Source organism: Canis aureus, chromosome 10 (assembly GCF_053574225.1).
Source record: "Canis aureus isolate CA01 chromosome 10, VMU_Caureus_v.1.0, whole genome shotgun sequence".
Taxonomy (NCBI): domain Eukaryota; kingdom Metazoa; phylum Chordata; class Mammalia; order Carnivora; family Canidae; genus Canis; species Canis aureus.
Window position 1 is genome coordinate 10,337,889 of NC_135620.1, and position 16,198 is coordinate 10,354,086.

The 16,198-nt window shown below is 37.3% G+C and overlaps 1 protein-coding gene and 1 long non-coding RNA gene across 16 annotated transcripts in view; one reads left to right on the top strand and one right to left on the bottom strand.

The window, feature by feature from the left end:
- The window catches only part of LOC144321968 (uncharacterized), a 61,120-nt gene extending 51,487 nt beyond the window's left edge, over nucleotides 1-9,633 (bottom strand). The window contains exon 1 of the long non-coding RNA XR_013387514.1: nucleotides 9,541-9,633. This is a non-coding gene — a long non-coding RNA (uncharacterized LOC144321968). The remainder of the gene's footprint in view (nucleotides 1-9,540) is intronic.
- The window catches only part of LOC144321967 (uncharacterized), a 381,290-nt gene that overhangs the window by 155,837 nt on the left and 209,255 nt on the right, over nucleotides 1-16,198 (top strand). For 13 of the 15 annotated variants that reach the window (XR_013387509.1, XR_013387510.1, XR_013387512.1 and 10 more), the window contains one exon: nucleotides 13,890-13,933. Coding sequence is in view for 10 of the 15 variants with exons in the window: in XM_077911343.1 (XP_077767469.1) it covers nucleotides 13,890-13,933 (44 nt within the window). In the remaining 5 variants the exon portion in view is untranslated. Of the gene's footprint in view, nucleotides 1-7,393; nucleotides 7,599-13,889; nucleotides 13,934-16,198 lie in introns of all 15 variants that reach the window. The other 2 variants (XR_013387513.1, XR_013387511.1) reach the window with 1 other exon arrangement.

Sequence of the window (16,198 nt, forward strand, 5' to 3'; positions counted from 1 at the left end):
AGAGAACATGCTTTATATAATTTTATATATGTGAAAAAAAAATTTTATATATGTGAAAGTTTTGAAACTTGTATAATGGCTCATAATTTTTAATGTATGATATCCTAGGCCTTCCCTCAACCAAGTTTTCTCCATTAGATTTTCTAATCAGTGTAAGCTAGCTCTCCATTTCGTTGCAGTCTGATTATTTTTGACATGATGCCATATGCACTTATTTCTGGTATTTACCACAACTTAGTGTGTGTGTGTGTTCTCTAGTTTCAAGGACTATGCCCATTTCTTTCAGTACTTCTTTCTGTGTCAATCATAGGACATCAAATATATACAGGCACTGAAACAATATTTGATGAATTAATGAATCTGTGTATTGCTAGTGGTTGAATCTGTAGATAGAGGTGCAACAGGCTAGGTAGAGGATGTGGCTGCATAGAGATAGGAATGATTTGAGGATTAAAAGTAAATTTGGAAAACCCAAAAGACTCTACCCCAAGATTGCTCACTGAAGAAGAAGAAAATTTCACAAGGCAGCAATCAATAACCAACCGTCAAAAATTACAGAGATGTTAAGAACCATAAGACCTGAAGTATGTCTGTTTGATGTAGGAAGAATATACTGATAACCAGGGTAAAAAATAGATGAAGTAATGGAGATGCTGGACTTCAGCAGGTTTAAAATGGTTGCAATCTAGCTCATTTAGATTCTTTCTGAAAGTGAGTATAGAATCTTTTCTTTTCATTCATATACCATATGTAGGCATTGATTAAATTTTATGGGTAGGAAAAAAACTTGGCTTAAGTTTTATTTTGCCAAAGGTAAGGACTGAAGCCTACCATTGTACAGCCGAAACAGAACATTATGCCTTAGTCTCATTCCATTCTGTTTCCTCTGACACCACTTGGTATACACAGGTCATATGCTCCCAGAGAAAAGCACAAGGGCAGAGGAGCAACCAAAGGCAAAGCCAGCCCCATGAGATGGCGCTGGTAGTTTGCTGGGAGCATCATTTACTCTGTTGGCTAGTGTAGTGTCTGAATTTTTTCACATTATTTTGTAATATCTCCCTTAACAGCTTATAACTTTGGAGGGGATGAATGTGCTGATTTCATAATATACCGATAGGGTTTGGTTTATCTAAATATGAATGGTTGGCCAGATGAGGTGGCCAATTCAGGAAATAACTCACAACTTGAATGAGAAGATAAAAAGAGTATGTTGTGATGTCATACCAGGCCAAAAAGCAAAACGAGAAAGAACATGACAACCAGGTGGCAACACAGTAGTACTGAGTCATTATGTTTATTTTTCAAAAGGGAAGCTCCAGGATTCAGAGAGTGTATAGTAACTTGCCTTAGAGCTCTAGCACCTAAGTGACAGTCCCAGGATCAGCCCATTGTTCATTTCCCAAAGTTAGGATTCTCTGAACAGGCCAATAACCACGGAGGAAATTGAAGCAGTCATCAAAAACCTCCCAAGACACAAAAGTCCAGGGCCAGATGGCTTCCCTGGGGAATTCTATCAAATGTTTAAAGAAGAAACCGTACCTATTCTACTAAAGCTGTTCGGAAAGATAGAAAGAGATGGAGTACTTCCAAACTCATTCTATGAGGCCAGCATCACCTTAATTCCAAAACCAGACAAAGGCTCCACCAAAAAGGAGAATTACAGACCAATATCCCTGATGAACATGGATGCAAAAATTCTCAACAAGATACTAGCCAATAGGATCCAACAATACATTAAGAAGATTATTTACCATGACCAAGTGGGATTTATCCCTGGGATGCAAGGCTGGTTCAACACTCGTAAAGCAATCAATGTGATTGATCATATCAGCAGGAAAAAAACCAAGAACCATATGATCCTCTCAAAAGATGCATAGAAAGCATTTGACAAAATACAGCATCCATTCCTGATCAAAACTCTTCAGAGTGTAGGGATATAGGGAACATTCCTCAACATCTTAAAAGCCATCTACGAAAAGCCCACAGCAAATATCATTCTCAATGGGGAAACACTGGGAGCCTTTCCCCTAAGATCAGGAACAAGACAGGAATGTCCACTCTCACCACTGCTATTCAACATAGTACTAGAAGTCCTAGCCTCAGCAATCAGGCAACAAAAAGAAATAAAAGACATTCAAACTGGCAAAGAAGCAGTCAAACTCTTCCTTTTCGCAGATGACGTGATACTATACATAGAAAACCCAAAAGACTCTACCCCAAGATTGCTAAATAATATTTTAAAGGACCAGAGGAGGGAGACTATGAAACTATTTTTGGTATCTGAAATTCATGTGTATCAACTGAAAAGAGCTAGAGGTGGAGAGATTAGCATTCTATTCTCATTCCTGGCTTGGATGTCAAGCCGAATTATGTAGCGTTGTGGAGTCTTTGACAGCGAATCTGACTTTTAAAAATTTCACAGGGTGGGTGAAAAGGATTTGACTTTTAAAAACAGATGACCAGGGGGATTTGATTGTTGTTGTGGGAAAGTGTTGTTATTTCCAGAGTCCCTGCAAATAATCTGTTCCTTAAATTACCTAAAAACAATTTAAATGCAATCTGATAATGTGATGAAGTGGTTGGTGAGCTATGGCTAACTCCTACTTAAATCCAATTAAGTTTTGAACGTGATCTGGGTAAAAGATTGCCTAGCTTTGTGAAAATGGGAGAGGCAACATACTCTTAGATAATTTTTGCCTAAAATTGTTTAGTAAGATTGTGCATTACATTAAGACTAAAACTGTGTTTAAGAAAGGCAAACATTGAGTATGCTGTCAGGTAGCAGAAGCAATAGATATTGAAAGTTTGTAGTAGCTGGCCTAAGTAGTTTAGTAGTTAAAATTATCTGCTTGATTATTGAATTCCAATTGAGTACTGAGTGTATGGATTTGTATCCAGCCATAATAGGATTTGCCTAACACTTAGTCTAAATACCATTAAGCATATTTTACTTTTCCTAATTTTTATTCTTATGTGTATGTTTGCATTTTCCCACTATACAAATGTTAAAATTCATCACGTGAATCATTTTTGAGGAAGTCAAATTTTTAACTACATTTTTTAAGGGGAAATAAAAACTTTATATAGAGAGTTTTATTGAAAATATTCCCAAAGATAAAATATACATCAAAAGAGCAAGATAAAAGAAATGAAAGTTTGTTTGTATTTATGATTAGTAGATTTTCTATGGCTATCAATATCAAGATTTGTTTCCCAAGGCTAAGAATTTATAAGGAAGCAAAAAAATCAGCAAACCAAAAGTTCAGAATTTTAAAAATTACTTTTCTAGAGAGCATTATTGGGGATGGTATTATGGACAATGGGGTGGCTAGAATTTATTGTGAGCATGATTGATATGGAGTTTGGCAAATGAAAAATGATTTGCAATAGTTTGAGTTTGAGATTTGGAGTTGCAGATTTCATAGCTGAACTGAGAGCAGGTGAAGAAGTGGAAATATTTGGTTTGTTTTTATGTTGTCCCTAAGGACAACCATAACCATCAGGGTAGCTCATGAACAATGTTTGCACTAAAAGTATGGATAGGGAAGTGAATGTATTTCAACTCTTGTACTTCCTTTTGCATAGATACTATAGATGGCATTTCTTCTCCTGGTAATTTTATGCAATTTTTAAAGAAATAATTAAAAATGGCAAAGGGTAAATTATTATTGCTTGGTTCCAAAGAGCAAACAAACCTTTAAACAAGCCAAATAGATGAGATCACTTTTCACGTGGCTCTGGAGTATGAAATAAAGCCTTTACTGTTCAATTCTGACTTTTTAAACAGATTTTCAGGGCAATGTAAGCCTTGTTTGTGCATAGATGAGTGATAGCATTATTCTTTGGTAGTAAAGCAACTTGCCAATAGATTTGAGCATGACTTTGCATCTAGGTGGCTCATTAGACTGTAGAAATAGAAGGAAAGCATTGTTTCATGGATATTGCAATATAAAAAAATTAGAATATAACAGAATATGAACTTGGGCAAACTATTGATAGATTCAATTATTTTCATAAATGTGTGGGGAAATATATTTTTTCAGTATAATCATATTTGAAAGTTAATCATAAACCACAGAAATTCTTCTTTTGGCTTTTCATATATTTTATCTACTCTTTTAGCTCCAGTTTCATGTCCACACAAATACTCATTAGTCAATATGTCTAGCTGTGCTCTCCCTTGAAAACATTACATATATTGGCTTCTTCATTAACAAATTAGATTACAAAATACAATAAGATTACATTATTAGCTTTTGATCATTTGCAGCATTATAGCTCTTGTTACTGTGCCAGGACTTGCAATGTTTACTATTGTGTGCATTCCTTTATAAAGGAATCCTGCCAGAAGGAAATATAGCCTAGTTATGACAAGTGAGAAAGCAAGTACTAAAAAATAGGTAACCTTCCTCCAAATCTGTAACTAGTAATTGTCAGAAGTGGGTTTCAAATTTAGCTCTGATAGAGTGTCATGCTATTTCTACTATACTTTTTTCTTCTCTGTAGCATTATTCAAATCTGTAGGAATCAGTCATTTCATTAATTTGTAGCAAGTCAGTATTTAGTAACAATGCACTTAATTTTGGAGCACCTGGGTGGTTCAGTTGGTTAAGTGTCTGCCTTTGGCGAAGGTCATGATCCCAGGGCCCTGGGATCAAATCCAGAATCTGATTCCCTACTCAGCAGGGAGGCTGCTTCTCCCTCTCCCTCTACTGCTCTCCTGAGCTCTTGCTCTCTCTCTCTCAAAAAATAAATAAAATCTTAAAAAAAAAAAAAACAGTGCATTTAATTGTAATGTTATGGTAGCCATAAAATATCAGAAATAAAAATTAGGAACATGACTTATTTATTTTGTTTGAGATTGTATAACTGAAACCTATCTTATGACAATTGAAGACTAAGGGATATTTGTATCAATAAGGCAATATGGAAATAATATAAATGCTGTTTGCCTCTGCCTTAGCTTTAGGATAGGCCAGCCCTGCTCACTAATACCATTTTGTAGTCTAGGAACTGCATGCCCATCTGTAGCTCTAAGAACCTGCTTTTTTCCCCATCAGTGACCACTTTCACTTGCCTCGAACTTTTATGAAAACTGGACTCCTCCTTGGCTGAGTTCCAAGGTCAGTGGTAGGTGCTAGATGGACAAAAGAGACATTAGCTCATTATCTTGAAGTTTATTCTCTAGAGGGGGATGCGGATTTTAAATATACCAATGTTTGTGTGTGTGTATGTATATATATGCATATATATGTGTTCTTTATACACGCACATATATGGATGTATATGTATACATACATGTATATATACACGTGCATGTATATATTTTAAAGAATTATTTATTTGAGAGAAAGAGTGCACAAGCAGTGGGGGAGGAGCACAAGGAAAGGAGAGGAGGTGCAAATTCTCCACTGAGTGGGAACCGCCTAGGGCTCAATCTCACGACCCTGAGATCGTGATCTGACCCAAAACCAAGAGTTGTACGCTTAACCAACAGCCATCTGGTGCCCTGCACACATTTATATATTTGTATAGAAGTGTTCATAAGTGCTCTACAGCTAGAATGATATAGTTCCATAAGAGAGAATAAAAGGTGGGAATACAATTTAAATGGGATGGTTGTGTCTGTCATCACTTTGAAATATTTGGGGTGAAACCTAAAAAGGAGCAGGAGTTAACCCAGTGAAATAGAAGGGGAAAGGTCTGTCCCCTTCAAAGGCAATGGAAGAAACTGGTGTGTCTAGAGCATGATGAACATGTCAGAAACTCATGACGTGATATTGGAAGGGTCAGCTGGTCTAGATCGTATGCTGGTCTCAGCTCCTTAAAACATTTGAGATTTAGGTATAAGTAGACCAGAATGGCATTGAAACAAGAGGCTTTTAGCAATGATCTAATTTCATTTTTTAAATGCTTTTTAATTTTTTTAAAAAATTCCAGTTAATTAATATACAGTGTTATATTAGTTTCAGGTGTACAATATAGTGATTCAATAATTCTGTAGAACCCCTGGTGCTCATCACAAGCACCCTCTTTAATCTCTATCATCTATTTTCCCCATTTCCCCACCCACCTCTCCTCTGGCCACCATCAATTCTCTACAGTTAAAGAGTCTGTTTCTGGGTTTGCCTCTTTCTTTTTTTCTGTCCTATGCTCATTTTTTTCCCCTAAATTTTACATATGAGTAAGATCATACAGTATTTGTCTTTCTCTGACAGATTTTTTTCACTTAGCATTATACTCCCTAGATCTATCCACTTTGTTGCAAATGGCAAGATTTCATTTTTTTTTTTAATGGATAAAGAAGATGTAGTATATATCTGGGTGGCTCAGTTGGTTAAGTGTCCAACTCTTGATTTCAGCTCAGGTCATGGTCTCAGGGTTATGTGATCAAGCCCCACATCAGTCTCCATGCTGGGTGTGGAGCCTGCTTAAGGTTCTCTCTCTCCCTCTCCCCTGCGCCCCTCACCCACTTAAGCTCACACTCTCTCTCTCAAAACAAACAAACAAACAAAAACACCAAAACAAGCAAAAAATAAATAATAAAAGAACACTCTAGCTGCTGCATAGGAGATGGATCATAGGAAATCTAATGTGGGGACCTCAGGTACGAGGCTGTTGTGTTGTGTAGACTAAAGGTATTGCTGCTCTCAATGAAGGAGGCAGTAATGGTGTTAGAGAGACAGAGGTAGATGGATTCAAGACACATTGCTGGTAGATAGGATGTAAGAAATGGGTCAAGTCTTACTCGTAGGTTTCTGAATTGACTGACCAGTAACTGGAAGCATCATTTAAGCCTGTTTGGGTTTGCTATAGAGGAGGTGGTTTAGTTGGAATCATCTACAAATCAATTTTGGACTCTTTCAGCAGGAGAGACTTGTGGAATACCAAAGTGGCTATCCCAATCAGGCAGTCAGAAATGCATACCTCAGGTCTGTAGCAGAGATGTACCTGTGGGGATCATCAGGTTATAGGTGGTAGTTTAAGCCAAGGAAAAATAAAATCAACTATGGAGGAAGTAGAGGAAAAAAAGAAAAGAGGCCCAAGGCCTAAGCCTTGAGAAACCCCAGATTTTAGTGGTTAACACAGAGGGAGATCTAGAAGTGTCAAGTGATGCAGAAGGAAAAAAAAATGGAGATTCTACTTTCATAGAAACCACATATATTGAGAAGGAAAAAAAAATCGGTAAATGTGTCAAAGCTTCTATAAATTCGAGGTAAGAAAAGAACTGAAAGGTGTACCTGGGATTTGACAATATAGAAATCATTGTCTGCAAGTGGCAGTGAAGAGTAGTGGACTTTATTCTCCCTGCATAGCAAGGGCAGTCAGAGCCCATCTAAGGTTGTGTAAGATAGTGGCTTGATGAAATAATCATCTTTCTTCTCTACAGTCCTCATCATCTGGGCTTTGTCTTCAGACCAGATTCCAGGGTGCCATACTTCCAGGTGTCAGACCAAGACACAGTGGTGCCAAAGGAAAGAGACAATGTCTGCTTCTTTGAGAACACCTTGCCCAGGATCTGGACCCAGGCTTAGCACTCAGCTTGCATTGGCGAAAATTATATCACAAATCTACACTTAGGCCAATTGTCAAGGGTAAGGTAATGACTGAGACTAGCTTATAAAATTTAGGATCCATGCCTTGGGACTGCAGATTGTTCTAGACTTCTCAGAAATGTCAGGATCATAGTGGATCCAGGAACAACATGACAGTTCTATAAAGAAGGAGAGAGGGCATACAGATAGACAGGGAAGCAACCACCAGTGTCTCCTATACAAGAGTACGAGGAGGAAACCAGTGTTTTCCTTGACTTGAAATATTCTATCACATTTGAATATTCTCCAAATGGGATAGTGTCATATTTTTCAAATATACAGTATACTTTTGGGTGATTAAATGAAGTGGATAAATTACATCACCACCTACCCACCCTTGTCCTTTCTGTTACCTCTAGCTCCTGTCTTCCCAAGCTCCTGGATTTGCAATGTCCTATTACCTTCTCGATTTTCTTCTATATCTGAACTTACCAAGCCAGTATTCTCATCCTCTCTGTAGGGAGGTATTGAGGTACTTGAAGGTGTTCATTTGGCTTAATAGGGTACCTCTCTCAGATATGTTTGAAGTTTAAGAGCCATTTGTAATATTGGTAGGACAAAATAAGAAGGAAGAGGAAGGGGAGGAGAATTATGGTAGAAATTGTAGGTCATAAAACAGACTGATGGTGGAGATATTTTGAGTAAAAGATATCTCTTTTCTTCTGCAAATAATTTACACAGGCCCTGATTTTGCTTAAAATCATGGCTTTCATATGTAGCAAAGGTTACTCTTAGCCCACAACAAATAAATGCTTTGCAATTATAGAACAGTTAGCTCTGATAAGGTGAAAGCAATTTGTAAAGCTTTGTCACAATATTAAAGTCTCTAGCCTAGTATTCTGTCCATTGTAGTTCAGTTAATATGACTACATAAAACCTACACATGTAGGTAAGTCGCTGTTCTTTTTTGCTGCCATTCATTTGTACCCAATCAATATATGCTGAATTCTTTGTGTGGGCACATTTCCGTTCAATTAAATGGGAAAATAAGCATAGCATATTTCTCACCTCAGAGGCTACCCTAGTTCCCGCTTGACAGGCCATGAAAAATACACATTTTAATTGTATTGTTCTTTGTCACAGACATTGATTGTGAATTGTGTTTGTTTTAAAAGATTTTGGGCACTCCCGGTGGCTCAGCGGTTTAGCGCCGCCTTCCGCCCAGGTCGTGATCCTGGAGACCGGGATCAAGCCCCATGTCAGGCTCCCTGCATGGAGCCTGCTTCTCTCTCTGCCTGCCTCTCTCTCTCTCTCTCTCTTTCTCTCTGCCTCTCATGAATAAATAAATAAAATCTTAAAAATAAAATATAAAAAATAATTTAAAAGATTGTATGTATGTATTTATTTATTTATTTATTTATTTGAGAAAGACAGCAAATAAGAGCAAGAGAGCATGCACACAAGCAAGAGGGAAGGGCAGAGGAAGAGGGAGAAGCAGACTCCCTGCTGAGTATGGAGCTCAATGAATGCAGGACTCGATTCCAGAACACTGAGATCATGACCTGATCGGAAGGCAGACACTTCACTGACTGAGCCACCCAGGTGCCCATGAATTGTGTTTTTAGCTTTGATTTGCTGAGTTTCCTTTTCTTTTTAAGATTTTATTTATTTATTCATGAGAGACAGAGAGAGAGAGAGAGAGAGAGAGAGAGAGAGAGAGAGACAGGCAGAGGGAGAAGCAGGCTCCATGCAGGGAACCTGAAGTGGGATTCGATCCTGGGTCTCCAGGATCATGCCCTGGGCCGAAGGCGGCGCTAAACCACTGAACCACCCAGGCTGCCCCTAGTTTCTACCTTCCAATAGAAAGAGGAATATGTTAACATTATCGGAGGACATTAAGTCTCTATATTTTAAACAAATGAACTTGTGTTGCTAGCCTTCTCATTACAGATCCCACATAGTACAGGTTAATCTCTCCCATTTGAGTTGATCACATTCTTACCTCCAAAGTTACCTGGAGCACAATAGTGATGTTTGGCCAATGTTATAAAATAAATTAACTAGAGATAAATAATGTTATGTAACTGTGGTTTTGTAATTTGTTTCAAGAGTAGGATGTTCCAGCCTATCAGCATTATTTGGTAATAATGACTGGATTTATGATTTTTGCCTTGTTTCCATGGAGTATGAGGTTAGGGATGGGATAGTATTATGTATTTGCCAAAACTTTGGAATTTACTGAGTGTCAGAGGTTTGTTTGTTTGTTTTTGTTTTTTTACACTAATGAGATGATTCTTCAGGATGGGTTCAAGTCATCCAAGGCAACAACCATACACTTAGAGCTTTGGATCTGTCAGTTCACCCAGGCCCTGATTTGGGGGGAAGAGAGAGGGGCTGAAGATTGGGTTATAAAAACTCAAACAATTAAAATTTGGAGGGCTTCTAGGTTGCAGAACACATCAACATGCTGGTATGGCGACATGCCTGAAAGACTGTGGCTGCTCTGTACCACCTTTGACACCCCCGTACCTTGCACTATGCATCACTTCCATTTGGATGTTCCTGAGTTGTATCTTTCTTTCTTTTTTTTAAAAGATTTTATTTATTTATTTGAGAGAGAGAGAGAGAGAGACCAGAGAGCACAAGCAGGGAGGGAGGGGAGAGAGGCAGAGGGAGAGGAGGAAGCAGACTCTTCACAGGGAACCTGACATGGGCTCCATCCTAGGACCCCGAGATCATGACCTGAGCCGAAGGCAGATGCTTAACTGACTGAGCCACCCAAGTGCCCAGAATTGTATCCTTTATAATAAACCTGGAATAGTAAATATGGTACTTCTCCGAGTTCTGTAAGTTGTACTAGCAAATTATGGAACCTGAATGGAGAGGGTCATGAGAACCTCTAAACTTGTAGTCAGCAAAACAGAAATGCAAGTAGATTGAGTACCCTAATTTACAGCTAGTATGTTAGGGCAGTCTTATGGGACTGTACCTGTAACCTGTGGGATCTGTGCTGGCTCTGAATAGTTAGAGTTCGAATTGAATTGTTGGACATCTACCTGGTGTTGAATTAGAAAACTGGTTGTTGATGTTGGAAAACACATCACAGATGGTCACATAACATGAATGTGCCTAGACTATGCCTTCATGACCAGCTCACCACAACAGACCCTCTCTCCACTATGAAAAAAATATCACACTTCTTGAGGTTAAGGTGTTTTATACACACATAGGTGGTGCTTCTGTACTGGAAGAGACAAGGTGTGTACTATAGGGCCCAGGACTGAGAGAACAGAGAGGCTATGTCTGTGACCATGGATGCCTTGTGATGCATATTTCTCTTGCCGTTGCACTGCTTGTAATGAAGCTCTTCCATGAAGAGAACATGATTTAGTACTGTGAATCTTTTTAGTAGTTGAACACAAGGTGATGAATGCTTTGTTAATACAAATACAGATGCTTCCAGTAACATTCTTAGTCATTTCAGCAGACTAGTAGATGAAGGAATTCAAGCTTTGTGGGTTGTATTAGATTGATTGGTTGATGAGGGAGAGAGAGAGAGAGAGAGAGAGAGAGAGAGAGAGAGAGAGAGAGGATGTGAGTGCATGCATACACAAGCGAGGTATGGACAAAGGGAGAGGGAGAAAATCCCACACAGACTCTGCACTGAGCAAGATAACCACCTGAGCCCAAACCAAGAGTGAGATGCTTAATGGACTGCATCCCCCAGGTGCCCCAAAGGAATTCAAGTTTTTTAGAATCTATCCTTGGGGCACCTGAGTTACTTAGTGGTTGAGTGTCTGCCTTTGACTCAGAGTGTGATCCTGGGGTCCTGGGAATTAGTCCTGCATTGAGCTCCCCATGGGGAGCTTGTTTCTCCCTCTGCCTATGTCTCTGCCTCTCTCTGTGTCCCTCATGAAGAAATAAATAAAATCTTTAAAAAAATTTAAAAAATTTAGAAATCCATCCTATCAAGGGAAATATTGGCATAAGTAGCTACAATGTATTCATTATTTTAATCTTATATATTTCCCAAAGTGAAAAAGGCAGTACGCCTGTGAGAATTTCCCTAAAATATTGAGTTCTTTTTTAAACCAAAATGTAAAACTTATAAAACGAATGGTGAATAAAAATTTTAGTGTAGATTGTAGCAGTTGAGCACACACTGCATTATTTTAAGCTAGTCATTTTATTTATTAATCTTTCTGAAAGCACTTTTAAAAAGGAATACATGGAGGGTGGTCACTGCTAAGTATATTTGTCTATTCATTTCATATACTATTTGATTTACAAAGAAAATTTAAGTAATCCTATAAATTCTACATGGAGTTTAGTGAGAATATTTATTTATCACATTCATTCATCTTGTACAATTCTTATAAATTATAAAATTTACATTTGATTGATTATTTTAGAATTTTTGCAAGTAAATCTAACTTTACCACAATACTTTTAGCCTATCATGGATAGATTTTTCAAAAATAAATGCAAACAACATCTGTATGCTTAAATGACTAATAGAAGGGAATATTAATATCTTGGAATTTAAAAATATTACAATAAAAAACAGATGAAGCTTTATGATATTTAAAAATAGTGACAAAGTGAATGATAAGTGCATTATTTGCTAATAATGAAATAATGTTGACTATAAGCAGTGTCATATAGTGATTAGTTTTCAGGTATCTCTTTCAAAAAATTAAGAAATTCAGTTCACGCTGCTAATTAAGAATTAAAGGGGTGTTTTCAATACTACATGTCAACACAACTGTCTCCTTCAAATTACATTGTCTATCGACCAGACAGTCTGTGCATGGCAGATAAACCCAAGCAATCACTTTGCAATAAGCAGTTTTATATTTTCAGACATTCTGTGGGCATCATCTGCTTTTTGACAGACAGCCATCCTCCTCCATAATCACCCACACATGGTGAGGAATGAAGCCAAAGCATCAAGTTCTTATTACAAACTGGAATAAGGAGTTCCAAATAAAGCACTATATTAAAAGAAGCAAAAAGGGGAGGGGTGATATGGCCATTTCCCTATTCTTGGATTCCTTCTCACACTGGCTATTATTTATCTAATATCAGTCTTTCAGAATGATTTATTTGAATGTGTTTTTCTGAGTCATAGATTACCTAGGAAATAGGGTTTCATATTTTCTTTGTGAAAACTTACACTTCCTATTTCCTTCCTCTGTAATTTGTCAATGGAAAGTTCTGAAATTATTTTGGTATATGACATATGTGACAACCTTAAAGGACTTGATAACTAACTTAAGATCATCAGTATAAAAATATCTGCTTTTATACCACAGAGTGCAGGGACCAATGAATTAAATGATTTAGTTTAGGTTATTTTGACAGTTAGAAATAGAGGGCAAATGAACTATGAATTCTAGAGTAGAATTCATATTTCCCTCTATGTTTGAATTTTGATGATTTGAGTTAGAATAATTATTCTATTATCTCTTGGCTGGATGAATGTGGGCTAGGTAAATAGATGCTGAGAGCATTTGTAAAGTGAGGATAATAGTCACCTCTCTTGTGTGTATCTTCTAAGATTACTGTATGGATAAACGCATGCAATGTAGAGTCTTCATGGAGTCATTCTTCATGTTCCTGGCATTGTTCACCTTTTACTCTTAATCTTTTCTTTTTTAAGAGGAGGAAGGGGTAAAGGGAGAGGGAGAGAATCCCAAGAAGGCTCCCCCCATCAGTGTGAAGCAGTGTGAAGCCAGACACGGGGGTCCATCTTATGACCCTGAGATCATGATCTGAGCCGAAATCAGGAGTTGGTTGCCTGACCAACTGAGCCACCCAGGCAACCTATTTTTTTACACTTATCTGCGGAAGGCCTTATCTTCTTTGAATTATGATTTTTACACAATTGTTTTACCGCAATATCAGTGTTGAATTTTAAGCTCTTTTGGTGTGGAAACTACGTATTACTAATGTTGTATCTTCAACAATAACAGAGGGCTTCCTGTCCAACAGTAATAATAAAAAATATCCTAAATATCATTTTAGGAGCATATTCACAGCCATTCACCAATTTATTAGAAGGCAGTCATCTCTCATTCTCTCTCAGACACACACACACACACACACACACACACACACACACACACCTATCTGACATAAGAATTCGGAACTGTGACTTTCTAATGTGAAATAATTAGGAAAATTGAAACCTGGACTTCTTCTCCATCCTCAAGCATACATGCCCAGAGACAAGCTTGGAGATAGGTTTCACCAAGAGTGATTGTGATTTCTAGAGTCATTTCATTGAACTTTTGCTAAATAAGAGTAAAAATTAATGAAAATGCCTGTGTTTTTTTCTGTGTGTTTCAGGGTTTGGGGAGGGACAGTGGAATACTTCTAGAAAACCTTTTCAGGTAAGAAACACAAGAAAGGTGGTGCTCTTGTAAGAAAGTGCCCTGTATAGAAAGCAGGAGCCCCATATTCACACCAAGGTGTAGCTCATTGGTCCAATTTTCTAAAAGTCACTCACTCTGCTGGAAGATCTGTGATTACATGTCAGCTCCAAATAGAGAGCCCCAAGTTCTCCCTGGAAATCCTTAGCTTGTCATCTTTAAAGAGATGGAGCCCTTTGACTACCAGGCTGTTAAAAAGAGTCACCCTTAAGGATACAAGTTTAGTTAAAGTAAAAAAAAATAAAATAAAATAAAAAGGAAAAAGATATTGCCAGTACACAATAATGATAAAACTCAGGACAAAAATTATTATTAATAGTAAGAAGGGCATTTCATAATGACAAAAGAACTTATTCATCAGAAAGATATACATAAGCATATACTGACTTAAAAATTCAATTTCCAAATATGTGAGGCAGAAATTGACAAACTGGAAAAAGAAATAAACTCATGACTATAGGGGGTAATATCAACAGTATTCTTTCAATAACTGAGAAGTAATCAGAAAAGCTGTAAGGATATAAAAGACTAACAATAACGTTAATTGATGACCGTTACGACGTTTAGAAAACATGTCATCGCAGAACTCAGAAAAGTCACTATGCTAATGGCTAAGGTTTTTTACTGAAGTGATACTGTTATATAATATCCAAAATTCTTGAAGTAAACCAACATTGATGGGCCAGGGCCCTCCAAACCAGTGTAGTGTACAGTTCATTAATACTCTAAAGTTGCCTACACCTGAGCCTGCCCTTGGGATCTACCTTTTATAGACAGTGAGTGGTTTCTCCGTCTTACCTAACCCTGTGGCTAAATTAAGGAGATTGTCTGACGTTATTAAAGATGAAGCTGATTTCTGAAGAGAAGTTAGTAAGGACAAAACGATTTTAACGTGGAGTTTGTCTAAGGAATGTTCTAGGCTGTATGTTGCATCTGTGAAATGTTTCCAGGACACCATCCAACTATGAATGTAAAATAGCCTTATTAGACCTGTAGATGCTCCTTATAGATTCAAGAAGCTGTTCTCCAAGATCCATCTACCTCTCCTGAGGTTCTTGTTTGACAGGCTGAATTTGTAAAAGCTCAATGTTGCATTTTCCAAAAAAGCAGACCTCTTACTAAAAATATGTATAACTAAACTGCAAATATATTAAAATATAGGTTATAAAAACGAGGAGAATTGGTTGTTTTAAACTTAGAGAATTTAATATTTATTTTGTGAAAGGGTAAACAAAGTAGCAATGTTTGTTTGACCTCAAATGGTGTAATGAAACCTTTCTAATTTTCTCCCAAAAGACACCCATACCTTGTACAATACCTAACTTTGATTTATGTTAAATGTTGGTAACACAAGAACTAAAATTGTTTGAAAATGGAAAATGTTTTTACAATTAACATTATTTAAAATGTCCTTGATTATGTTCCATCAGATTTTTAACTTCTAGGGTTCTTATAAATTCTTAGAAGAGGGTATTATGCTGAGTGAAATAAGTCAATCGGAGAAGGACAAACATTATATGGTCTCATTCATTTGGGGAATGTAAAAATAGTGAAAGAGAATAAAGGGGAAAGGAGAAAAAGTGAGTGGGAAATATCAGAAAGGGAGACAGAACATGAGAGACTCCTAACTTTGGGAAACGAACTAGGGGTGGTGGAAGGGGAGGTGGGTGGAGGGTGGGGGTGACTGGGTGATGGGCACTGACGGGGGCACTTGATGGGATGAGCACTGGATGTTATTCTATATGTTGGCAAATTGAACACCAATAAAAAATAAATTTATAGAAAGAAGAAAAAAAAAAGAAGTCTCTATATCCTTGAAGGATTTTTAAAATTTCTTTTTTTTTAAACAGTAGCAGTATATTCCAGTTGCGATTACATGCTAATATAAACAAATTCTCCTGTCAAAAGTTATTTTGGAATTCATTGCTTGAAAAAGTGTTTGCCAGACCTGAGAAGCCCTGTATCTTTTGCTTTGTACATGAGTCTTGGTAATATGTATTTAAAACAAAAATAGGTTCTTTCTATCACTTTCACTCCTCACCCACTCTCTTATTTCTCATGCTTTCTCTTTTTTATGTTTAGCACAACTCCTTTCAAAAGATGGGCCTCTATTTTTAAGAGTGCTTTTTTTTTTTTTTTTTTCCATTTTCTTTACTAAGCATCTTCCCCAGACTGGCCTTAACTTCATTTAACTGACAGGATTGTTTTACTTACTGCTACTGCTAT